The following is a 12,431-nucleotide window of genomic DNA, read 5'->3' on the forward strand; positions in this document are numbered from 1 at the left end:
AGATATTAAATTATACATGAATGTGATAGCGTTTAATTTGTAATTTCTGTCCATTCATAAAACTGAATCCTACTCTCCGTGTGACGGTGGGGTCTCTCAGGGCTTTGCCCATCAGGTGTCCCAGCAGTGTGTTGGTGCGCAGGAAGCGCAGGCGGATGTTGGTGGCCTTGGTGAACTCCCTCAGAACAGGAGAGTAGGAGAAGTTCTTGGCACCCGGACGTCCGTTCACCAGAGACACCACAATCTGAACGTGTGATTTAACAATCAAAAAAAAGTCTGACTTCACAATCATAACTAAAGTATAAACACTATAAGTATAGAAGTGCAGGAGAGAAAGTGGGCAGAAGTCAGTGTTGGGGCAGAGTTTGTCTGTTTCTGTACCTCTCCATTCTCCAAAGGGACAATGCGTGAGTACTCTGTCGTACAGATGATATCGTCATCATGGTTGATCCTCTCGATAGTTCTCTGGCCAAACCGCTCGATACAGTCTGTTTTAGAGGCTGGAGCAAAAACAAAGGCGTAAACAAACTTCCCTTGCAACGACATCTCTGTCACTTACATAAGATCTAAAAATCTATTCCTGGACAAAGTCCTGCTCTATTTTATTAATTTTTTTCCAAGAAGCTGTTTCACCAGGAAATAGCTCATATGTGACCCTGAAGCACAAAACCAGTCTTAAGTCACTGGGGTGTATTTTTTGCAATAGCCAAAAATACATTGTATGGGTCAAAATTATAGATTTTTCTTTTATGGCAAAAATCATTAGGATATTAAGTCATGTTGGATGAAGATATTTTGTACATTTCCTACCGTAAATATATCAAAACGTAATTTTTGATTAGTAATATGCATTGCTAAGAATTAATTTGTACTTCAGCTGAGATTTTCTCAGTATTTTGATTTTTTTGCACCCTCAGATTACAGCTTTTCAAATAGTTGTATCCCAGCCAAATATTGTCCTCCTAATAAACCATACATCAATGCAAAGCTTATTTATTCAGCTTTCAGAAAAATTTCAGTTAAGACTGGTTTTGTGGTTCGGTTTCATGTCGGCTTTAAGTAAATTAGTGGACTTTGAACATTAATGGACTTTGATTCGATTATTAATATCTTTAATTACAATTCCATGTAAGAATGTGAAAGTATGAGGAAACACAAGTTAATATTGATACTTGTACTGTAATAGTAACTGATGAAGATTTTTAAACGTCATAAAAAGAAAATAACCATTTTAATAAACGTTTAAACAAAACATAATACAAAGGTATTTCAAATTATTATTAATAACCATTAATAAAAATAAAATAATAAAATATAAATTAATATAAATTATATATTAATATTAACAACATATGAGTATAAATATAATTTATATAAATTATGAAATTAATAGAAACGATAAAAAGTGCATAACACCCCAGTACAATGATAAAATGCTCATTTCAGTTATACTCACAGGCGAAGAACTGCCACGGCTTGTATGTTTTCCCAAAGTCGATGGAGTGCTCCAGCACCCACAGGTCCGGCCGGGGCGAGTTTGCAAATTTGATGAGCACATATGCAACATGGAAAAGCTGGCAAGAATAAAAAGATTTTCAGTGTAGGTCCACATATGAATAATGTCTTATATGAATAATGCCAATGAACTTCCAGCAACTTTTCACATGAAGTCATCACACACAAGCTCAAAAACAGATGAGCCTGCATTAATAAGAGTCAGATATGATTGTGAGTTCATATCAATGCCAAAGCAATGTTGTTTTTACGTGACTGATGGACTGATAAAAGTCACTGAGGTTCACAGATTTTCTCCCGCTGTGACTAAATCAAAGACATGGACATAACTGGACTCTTTTCGTTTGGTTTGGATGGGTTTGCTGCAGCATGAAGTCAGTGTTTGAAATGTTCAATGAGATGTCCAGATTCCCTTGGGCTTAGTGATCGCAAAAATTCCTCTGTTGAATGCTTTCTGAATTTGCTTTTGTGTGTGATAAGAGTGGAAGCACATAGTCAGAGGACACATGAATGCTATGTCAATCATCGAGCACCTGAAAAACCATGTCTGCACATGCTTTAGCGTGACAGAGATCCAGTATGTAGAGGGACGTCACATTCATGCCCCTCACCCTCATCTATACTCTTTTACAACTTATTAGCCTATATTTTTAGTGAGGGCCTTAAAAGATAATTGGTCATTTATTTAATTTATGTCACAACATTCAGAGACAAAGTGACTTTAACAACACAAGCAACACAAGCAATTTATAGATATATAGAGCAGATGAGAAGAGAACAATGTTTTATACATAATTAAATACTTATACTGTAGAAGGTGTAGATTTGTATAGTAGTTTTATGAATTATTAAATTAATTTTAAATGTAAATAATAAAATAATAAATACAAATCTATTTTGAAAATAAAGAAATCCATAAAAATGCAAACAAAAAAGAACAAAACATAAAAAAAATCTTCACAATAAATGCAATTCCAATGCAACTAAACCACATGAAGGTAATATGGTAATGTTAATATAATATAACGTGTGTGTGTGTGTGGGTGTGCGTGTCATATATACTGTATATAGATAGATACAGATAGATAGATTTTGGTTGCTCTAGGTGTTGTTCTAGATGGTTGCAACAGGATTTGCATAGTCCAACAAAGGCAAAAAATTGCACACCTTATTGTTTACTTTCTTGAAACTGTTAAGCCTAAGTGTGAGTAATAGTAATAATGATACTTAGCAAACACCACTATTCATGGACATGAAAATTTTGTTAAAGAAAGAACATACAACTCAAGATTACATCGTACATCAGCCTATAAAAGACCCACAAAAATCAAGTCAAGACTTGAAGTCAAGAGGCACATGGGTACAGATAAGGAATTTCTGGCTTCTCAAAGCTGTGGTGTAAGTAAGAGAAGACAAAATAATGAGTTAAGATAAGAGATAATGCAAAGCAGACAGAAGACAAGACAAGACCTATCGGTAAGCCCCTCCCCTTGAATGCAGATGAGCCAATGGCAGTCGAGTATCAGTTGCACAGGGAGCTAAACTCTGTAGGTAAGTTTTGGTCCCATAGTGAAACTTGCATCTTAGTTATGGGGTTTATGCTTCAAATATGGAAAAATGATGTGCCTGTGGTACTTGTAACAGTGATTCCAGCTATCCTGAGAGGATAGGCAATGGAATTTATTTTATTCTGTTTCCTAAACCCAAAAAAGAACAAAATATTCCAAAGCATTCACCCCCAATCCCAATGAAGACAAAAACATTCGTTTTCTGGTCATAATGCTCTCATTAAAGGGACAATAAGTAACTTTTTAGGTATTTTATTATCTAAAATCAATATTTTTATTCATAAATATGCCCTCAAAGGTGTACAAATACCTATGCCAATGTTTAAACTAATCCTTGTAAATGAAGAATTTATTATCTTTATATACATGGGACGGGTAGGTCGACGGATGCTTCCATGTAGTTCTGCCATCTTGTAAAACTATAATAGCAGAGAGGGACAAAAAGTACTAAGCCAACGCGTTTCCACAACGCGTTTTCGGTCAGAGCCAGAAACGCAGGTGCAGAGCAGTGAGAGGCGCCTGAAACTGCACCGGCAAGTTTAAAAGTCTGGATTGCATTCTTAGTATGGACCATACATATGCCGCGCCACAGGAGAAGAAAACATAGCCGCCAAAACAGTCAAACATAGAACGTAAAAGGAAACGTGACCGTAGATTACAGAAAACAAGAGTTAATGTCGGGGAAGCTTTTTCTAGGTGGAAAGAGCTAATGCTGGAAAAAGATTTCAAAAGTGACGCTGAAGTGGCCAGTTTTCTTCTCGACAGATAAGTCAGTGTTTGATGATGATATCTAACAATGCACATAATTCAGAAAATATAACGAATAAAGAAGACATAACAAATAATTACAATATTTCATGTTTTCCACAGTTAGTAATTCATACTGTAACATTCGTTTGTTAGTTGTCATGTTGCAGTTTGTTTGAAATAACACACCTGTTCACCTGAAGGAAAACTCGACGAAGTGCTATTAGAAGACATCCTGTCAAAGCTTTTTGGTACATATCGCCTACCGTAGATGCAACGCGCATTTGAAAAAGCAAGGCGCTGGAGAGCAAAGTTAGTTTGAATGCAAAATACAATTTCACCACTAGATGGGAGTAATTCCTACTTACAGTCCCTTTAAGTAACAATTTTCATCTGCTCAAGCAGACCATTAATAACATCGAGAAAACTAGCTAGTGTTTAACTAACGTTAAAGTTAGTGAGTCCATACAAACCTAAATAGCAGACTGTTCTCAAGTCTTGTACAGTGTAGGGCAAAATCACATAAATAAAGGTCTACATTTCACTGTCTCTTCATATTAAACTGGTTAAATGTAAATTAATTTAATCGTACCCTGTGATACATGAACAGTGTTGATCCGGGATGTCATTATCTGCTATCGTGGAGAATGTAACATGAGACTTCTCCCACTTGCATAGCAATCTGTAAACCCTCACTTCCAAATGAATCCCCACAATATTAGTTTTAAAATTATTTATATATTCCTCCACAGCATATTTAAGTCCCACTTGAATATTGGTCCTTCTGTGTCCAACATTTACCCCAAAAAAATAGGGACAAGGCTTTCACACTGACAGCTGTCATTGTAAGACTGTTTGTCTGAGTTCGCAACAGTAACTAAGGGGGGCGGGGCTTACCGACAGGTCAAGTGAGAGAAAATGAAATAAGCTAACTATGACTCCAAACCAGGATTCTGAAGATTAATACTTACACGTGCATTAATGGGTGTCCAGAACTCTGAACTCTGGCTACTGTAAGCATCTGAGCATGTGTGAACATGAGCAGACACTGCTAATCTGTACAAAAAATACCAAATCACGACAAAACATAAGACCTGCATAGCTTTCTGTTACGCTGATCGAATCTCTGCAGACTGCAGGTTTATATTTTATCCCAAATGTTTTCAAGTAAAGCACAAAAAAAGTATTTTTTAAAAATCTTCAGAATTTTCATTTTAAATTGAACTATTCATAAATGTAAAGAAAAAGAAAAGCAAAATAAATAATTTTAAAACAACTTGCTCTCTAGCATACTACTAAAATTGCACACTAATTAAGGTAAATCTGCATTGAAATATATTTATTATAAAAAGCGCTATATAAATACATTTTAACTGAAAATGACACATTAACTTGACAGAAAAGAAAACATTTTAAACATTATATTCCATTATTATAAGAAAGCATGTTAGAAAGAAAAAACATGCTGTATTCATAGTCACAGTACAAGTCTGGCACCAATAAGATTTTACAGTGTTTCAAAAATCTCAATAAGTTAATAAAAGATTGATAAAAAATGTAACTTTAAGTTTCCACAAAAATATATATATTTATAAACAGCACAACTGTTTTCAACATAATTAATACATTTTTCTTGAGCAGCAAATCAGCATATTAGAATGATTTCTGAAGGATCATGTGACACTGAAGACTTGAGTAAAGGCTGTTAACATGTCTATAGCCCTTTCTATATTTTAAGAGGTCTCAGCCACTTAAAAAGTTTAAAATCCTACTTTAAGCCATGAGCATCTAAATGTACACGTAATTGAACTGAACTATAAGCACACTTAGACAAATGTAACAGTCGGCTCCAACATACTGCATCTAAACTATTAAATCACATGCTATAAAAGTATCCAGAGCTGCAAACATCTCATAAATAATAACACCATTCACCAACAGGTGTGTCTCACTGTCCACATCCTCAGAATGTTCAGAAACCACAACGCCACTAAAAGGCATCGAAACTGTCATAAGCCCTCACTGAAAAGAGAGCTCTTGTGCTCATGTGAGCTTCCATCATTCCTGCAGACAGTATGGAAAAACAACATGCTGTTCATCAGTTCTCACCTTCTAGACAGAGGGATGTCACCAATGACACCCATAATCACACTTCATTTCCTGGGAATGTTGGATGGGCAGCTTAGATGCAAGTGTGTGTGTGTGTGTGTGTGTGTGTTATTTTTATCAGCCCTAAGGCACATGAGGGGGTAAGATGAGTTTGAAGGATGGTCATCTGTTAACACCTGCTCTACATACCTGAATCCCATCCTCCCTTCCTGCAGAAGTACTCTGTAATTCTGGGATCATTTGAGCCTTCCAGTTATATTGATTAGGGATTCCTCTGAAAGCGTACCATTCAAAACTTGGGTATTCTACATTCTTTGCTATGACTTGAAACTCACTATGTTTTTACTAAACTTTATGCAAAATGAGTATGCTGTATCCTACTTGCTTCCATCATCATTATCACTATCCTAAACCTTTTCTTGAACTGGCATTTTTCTAGTTCCATTGGCATGGGAAGATCAGAGGATGTGGGCTATCTGTGTTTGCCTTTCATAAACTGTGAGGTCAAGTGGATAATTGTTGCTAAGTGTCTTAACTGTGTTTGTTCCATACAGACACACACACATACACACACTGGACTCAAAGAGAGTTCTCATGGCTCTCCCAAAAAAATTCAATAAAGTGAAACATGCTTCAGCTACGTCCATGAAGTTTTAGTATTTGAAGACCACAAAGAGAAAAAAAAGAATGATTCAAGTCTCTCTCCCTGTCCTGTCAGTGAAGTGTTTAAATAAAAGTAAATGTATGGGCTCTGTGTATAGCCTTAATAAAGCATTAAAGGTCTTGAATCATTGGTGGTCCCCCAGCTCCTCTGCCACTGAAGAGTCCTGAAAGAGGAAGCAGGAAACAAGAGCCAGCGCCATCCAACCCAGCACAGTTGGAAAGCCTTTTGTGCTCCTCTGGGAACTCACTGAGAGGTTAGATGTGGTGAAGGCAGATGCCCAATCATTCAGCACCATGAATCCCCATAGTGCTATATTAGACATGGTTCAGTCTCAACTGCAACCAGTTTTAAATCGTGGTCTAGATCCGCATCAAGAAGGAACAGCTATGACCGACCACTTAAGTGATACAACAACATCATAAATCAGATGCAAGATCTTTTTTAATTATTATCTCATAAAACTTAACTTAAAATTTAAACACGATTTGTTTTTTATTTTGATTTCAATCGGATTTGTACAAAAATCAGATTTGGGCTGAAAATCTGATCAAGACTATATAACTGCAGGACTTTTTGTTCAATAGCAGTCTTTTTGTGGTTTAATATTCACAGACTCAAGTCAATAACACGATTTGATTAAGTGTATCCTACAGTTACATTTTTGATTAATTCATCCAAAATTTTCCAAACTTCATGACATTCTGCGTCACATACCAAATTACATTTTGACTGGATTCCGCGATTCCAAATTTGCCAAACTTTGTGACATCCCGCATTAAATAGCAAATTCCAAATTCCTTTTTCTTTTCAAACCCCGCCTTGTCTTATTCTGACTGCCTCAGCTTTGGTCAGATGCAGTGTTCATTTCGTTGACAAATAATTTTAGTCATAATTTCTGTCAATTATTTTTTTTTTCACTGACGACAACGAGATGATAATGAACCAAAACTCTTTTTGAAGGACAAAAACTATGACGTAAATTACATTTTCGTCAAACAATAAAAACGAGATGAAAATGTTAGGGAGGGACCATTTGGGAAGGGTTTTATTCAGTTTAGATGCGTAGTGGTCGGGACATAAGCTAACGTACACTTGCTGCAATGTCGCATAAAACTAAAAAAATGCGAGGGGAGAACGTGTATCAGTACATTGTATCCATCGCAGCTGTGTATTCGGTTTTAAAGGGATAGCAGCATTATGTAGTTGCTATTGTCATAGTCATCAAGATTAATCAAGCAACAAAAGACACACACACTGCTCTTGATTGAAAACTTTAATATTCCTAAAGATTAATCTAAATCTATTTATAGAAATAAATAAGTCTGCTTGAAAGAATTAAGAATATGTTAAACAAGTTGCTATAAAGTATGCATAGCCTGTATGACCATTGGTATTTCATTAAAAAAGAAGACCATTTTCTTCTGAATATAATAATTTTTTCTATATAATAAATTACTTGCACATAAGAACGAGCAGACGAAACACAATAAACGCGGTAATTGCTTTCAGAGGTGGATGCTGCTATTCGGGAATGCAGTGGTTTAACGGTTCTGCGAGGCAATTATACAGAAATACTTTGATGACAGTTTTTGCTCGGGCACTTTCGAGTGACCATATAACATTTCAGATGCTGTGGAACAAGATCGGTCCACTGGTTAGTCAGGATTTACCGTCCCATAGTGCAAAGTCTTTTTTGATGCGCTTGGAGGAATTTATTCGCAAAATGAATTTCCATCTCCCATTATTCGCATTAACCCTTCTTCTTGCAAGTCAAAAACCACCTCAAGCAAGCATAAAAACTTTCTTGCAAATTAAGGCATTTTTTTTTTAATTCAGTGTTTCCATCACTTGATTCTGATGTGATACTTTACTTAAAAATTTGCATAAAAGCAGGGTGATGAAAACCCAGCTTGAGAGGCCTTGTAGACGTGGAGGTGGGTTTCTTTCTCAACTGCACGAAGGAACAGGTTTCGACAGGAATCGGGGGCGTTGCTGAACTGTGCCACATTTCGGTTTGAAAACAACAATGACAGCCCCCAACATGCCATCTCAAATTCTCCCGCCTCAAAAATATAATGAAGCATAATGCACTGTCAGTGGAAAATTTGTGTCATTGTATGTATTCATTTTTTTGTTTGCTTTTTTTAATAAAAATCTATTCATTTTCCAACTTGAAAACTTTCTTTCATCTGTGAAAAGTGTGTTGTCCATACAGTGAAAGTCAATGGAACTGAATTTATTTTGGACCCTACTGACTCCTTATATGGACAAAATGAGTTGAAACATTCTTTAAAATATCTTATTTTGTGTTCCACAGTAAAAAGTAAGTCATACAGTCATTTTAAGATAGCTCATGATCACATGATCCCTACACAATGGCAGGAAAACTGATGCCAGGCAAGGATAGGGTGAGCAACTGACTATTTTAATGACCAAAAGAGAGAGTAAAAATAAGTGAGAGATCAATAGATCCAATTCTACTGCCTTGCCGTTGGCTAAACTCAGTCCTTACTAGATGACAGGAAAACTTTAGTTCTGTCCTGCTCCCACGACTGATATCATGCCCATCTCCACGCATGGCACACAATGGGGCACTTTAGTCCCCACTGAGTCCCACTCAACCCCCCACAATACACTCAAACACATTCACACAGAGTACATTGCAGCTCTGGATTAGACTTTGTCTTTTTTATATGCAACAAAAGGGCCCCAGAAAAGGGCAAAAGATTTCTACTGTGGTTTGGAAGAAGTGTATTTTTAGGTCTACAAATGTTGAAATGCTTCTGAGAAATTGCGAACAAGTGCAAACTTGTGCACAAGCCATTTCACTTGTGTGAACAAACATGCATAAGAAATAGAAGAAAATAAACAAGTGTGGGGTATAATTTTGACCTGTTTCCTGATGGGATGGGATCCATCCATGATCTTCCTCAAATAGCTACAGGTTGATGTCTGAATACTTCAGAAAGTTTTGGCTTAGATAGTTAGTAAATTAGTGGTTATTTCCCAGGCATTTAAGTGCCATTGGCAGCAAGACAGAGTTTTTTTTTTCTTTAATACTATACTCTGAGTGATGTTAAAATAATGTGCCCTGAAGGATCACACATAAATGAGGTAACATTAACAATGAGCATTTGACTAGGAGAGGTCCCACAGTAAAGTGGAAAACAATTTTCGGCTTGTGTATGTACTCTTAATGTTTTTAGCTTAGCTTTTGCATTGGCTAAAATACTGGCAGCCGATACATCAGTAGTGCATCTCTAACATTTACAGTTTCAGTCATTTACAACCTAAATATAATTTGCATTTAAATTAAGAAATACTACATTTACTCAGCTCACTTATCGAATCTCAGGTCACTATGAGAAAAAAAGTATTGGTTCAAATGATTTGGTTTATTGACACAAAAACCAAAAAGTGTCTAGGGTCATTTAACAAACCAAAAAGAGAGTGAGTGAGAGAAGCGGGACATGGACTGTGGTTGTGATGGGGAGGGTCGTTTTGCAGCCGAGTATCAGATGACTCTACTGTACGCTGAATAATATGAACACGTGTGTGGAGTTAGACAAATGTAAGGAGTGCACCGGAAACATACCTGTCCTAGGTCCAGAGTGACGTTGACCTGGTTGTAGGTTTCACTGCGGGAGAGCGGAGGGCTTTGCCACCATCGTTCGGTGCCATCGATGGCGTTGTTGATGGGATGCGCTCTGTTAGTGTCTTCAGAGGAGCAGATGTCACAGTGCTGGCCCTGATAACACAGGAAGACACAACATTTAGCTGAAAGATATCTCTAGAAGTACTTTGGTATATCACACCTTTTTGTAACGTGATCTGCTTTTAGTTTAGATCTAATTAGACAAATTAAAAGCTGTATGAGGAAACTAACTCCTCTAAGGTCAAAAAACTAGTTGTTCTCTTTCATGATCTCGTGGTCGAGATCCACCTATGGGAAGGGCATCCGTACCTGACCTCTGCAGAAGCATCCAATTGCACCAAGTCTGGCTAGACAGACAGAAGCACGCAACCAATGCCAGGTAAGGCCCCGCCCCCTTACCTAGGGGTATAATAGTGGCTGCAGTGCTGCTATTCTCCAGTTGACATTCGCTTCTCGCGATCTCTGCATTGACACAGTTCGGTTGGATTACGCTGCTCACCTTCGTGTCTTCAGGAGGACATATCGATTGATCAGCCTCCGCCAGACGTGACTGTCATCTTCTCAGCCTTCTGCTGTGTTCTGCATTCAGAGCCACCCGCACTCTCGTCGTTTTACCTCTCCCACGGCTGCCCGCCACAAATTTTTCCGATTTCTTCTCCGGTATGTCACTTTCTAAACCTACCGCTTCTCTGGGAAATGTAGAGCGCTAAGCGCTCCTAAGGACCTTCACCCATTCTGCGTGGTTTGCTTGGGCCTTAAACACGCTCAAGAAGCCTTGGAGAACCTGGAAAATTGCAGCCATTGCCTTATGCTGCCCAGAAAGCTTTTAAGACGTCGTCTTAAAGTTGCAGCGACCCAGTGCACCGAGCTCGGTTTTTCTGACTCAGATGGGGGACATGGTGACGATGACGTGCTACCGGGGGCCTCCCGGGGCTCCTCCTCACTTGTTTGGGCTGACCAGCCCAATCCCACATTCCCCGAAGAGGACATCTTCACGGGCAACCTCGTGCTCGGTTGGTTCCGGCAATGAGGATGATGTGGCCCTTCTCGGGGTCTCAGAGGACGAGGAGGCCATCCCACCCTCTGGCGTTCCCCAGGCTAGCGGCCACGCAGCCCTGCCTCAGTCCATCCTCCTGGAAGTGTGTGAGCGAGCGGCTGCTCGCCTCAACATTGAGTGGCCGGCTCCACAGAGCGCCACCGACCAGGAGAGGGATATTTACGACGGAAAAGTGTTGGGACCTCCTCCCGGTCCGAGGAAACAACTCTTCCCCATCCTTCCAGTGTGCGCTAAGCATATGAGGCACAATTGGAGCGACCCGCTCGACTTCAAATACGGCCTTTAGGGCCTTGAAGTAAAGGATATGGCAACTCATGGTATGGGTGACCCAGGTCTTCTCATGGTATGGGTGACCCAGGTGACTAAAGGCAAATATTTTTCCACAATTAAGGTCTACTTGGCTGCGATTTCATCCTGTCATGTGGGCTTTGAGGGCTCAACAGTCAGGCAGCATCCTCTAATCTGCAGATTTATGAAGGGTGCCCGTCGCCACTTGCCAGTCATCAGGAGAACTGTTCCTGAGTGGGATCTCTCCATGGTGTTGGAGGCTCTGTCTCAGTATCCTTTTGAACCTCTTGGAAGTATTTCCCTAAAGCTGCTTTCCTTCAAGACAGCTTTGCTCTTGGCCTTGGCATCAGCCAAACGTGTCAGTGAGCTACATGCACTTTCGGTTCATCCCTCGTGCACTAAATTCTCTCTTAGTGGAGATATGGTTTCCCTTAAGCCTAATCCGTTCTTCATGCCGAAGTGCTTCCCTGCTTTCACTTCAGAGGTGTTGGAGCTGTCCGCTTTTCACCATCCACCTTTTCCCTCCCCAGAGGATGAGAGGCTAAATGCTCTGTGTCCCGTCCGTGCTTTACAGACATATATGAACAGGACCAGTGCTTTCTGGAAGAGCGACCAGCTCTTTATTTCATGGGCACCCCCTCATGGAGGGAATCCAATTTCTAAGCAACGCCTCTCACATTGGCTTGTGAATGCTATAGCTTTGGCTTATGAATCAAAGGGAATGCAGCCACCAGGGGACATCAGAGCTCATTCCACGAGGGGCATTGCCACCTCTTGGGCTTTGTTTAGGGGAGTGTCGCTAAAGGACATCTGCTCCGCTGCCAATTG

At 39.1% G+C, this 12,431-nt stretch overlaps 1 protein-coding gene across 1 annotated transcript in view; it reads right to left on the reverse strand.

Moving 5' to 3' along the window:
• The window catches only part of LOC113073338 (laminin subunit alpha-5-like), a 59,495-nt gene that overhangs the window by 43,528 nt on the left and 3,536 nt on the right, over window positions 1-12,431 (reverse strand). Inside the window, exons 2-5 of the mRNA XM_026246257.1 lie at window positions 10,199-10,351; window positions 1,457-1,574; window positions 382-500; window positions 74-244 (exon numbers count right to left, since the gene is read on the reverse strand). Coding sequence (XP_026102042.1) covers window positions 74-244; window positions 382-500; window positions 1,457-1,574; window positions 10,199-10,351 — 561 coding nt within the window. The remainder of the gene's footprint in view (window positions 1-73; window positions 245-381; window positions 501-1,456; window positions 1,575-10,198; window positions 10,352-12,431) is intronic.

This window comes from Carassius auratus, unplaced genomic scaffold (assembly GCF_003368295.1).
Source record: "Carassius auratus strain Wakin unplaced genomic scaffold, ASM336829v1 scaf_tig00011994, whole genome shotgun sequence".
Lineage (NCBI taxonomy): Eukaryota > Metazoa > Chordata > Actinopteri > Cypriniformes > Cyprinidae > Carassius > Carassius auratus.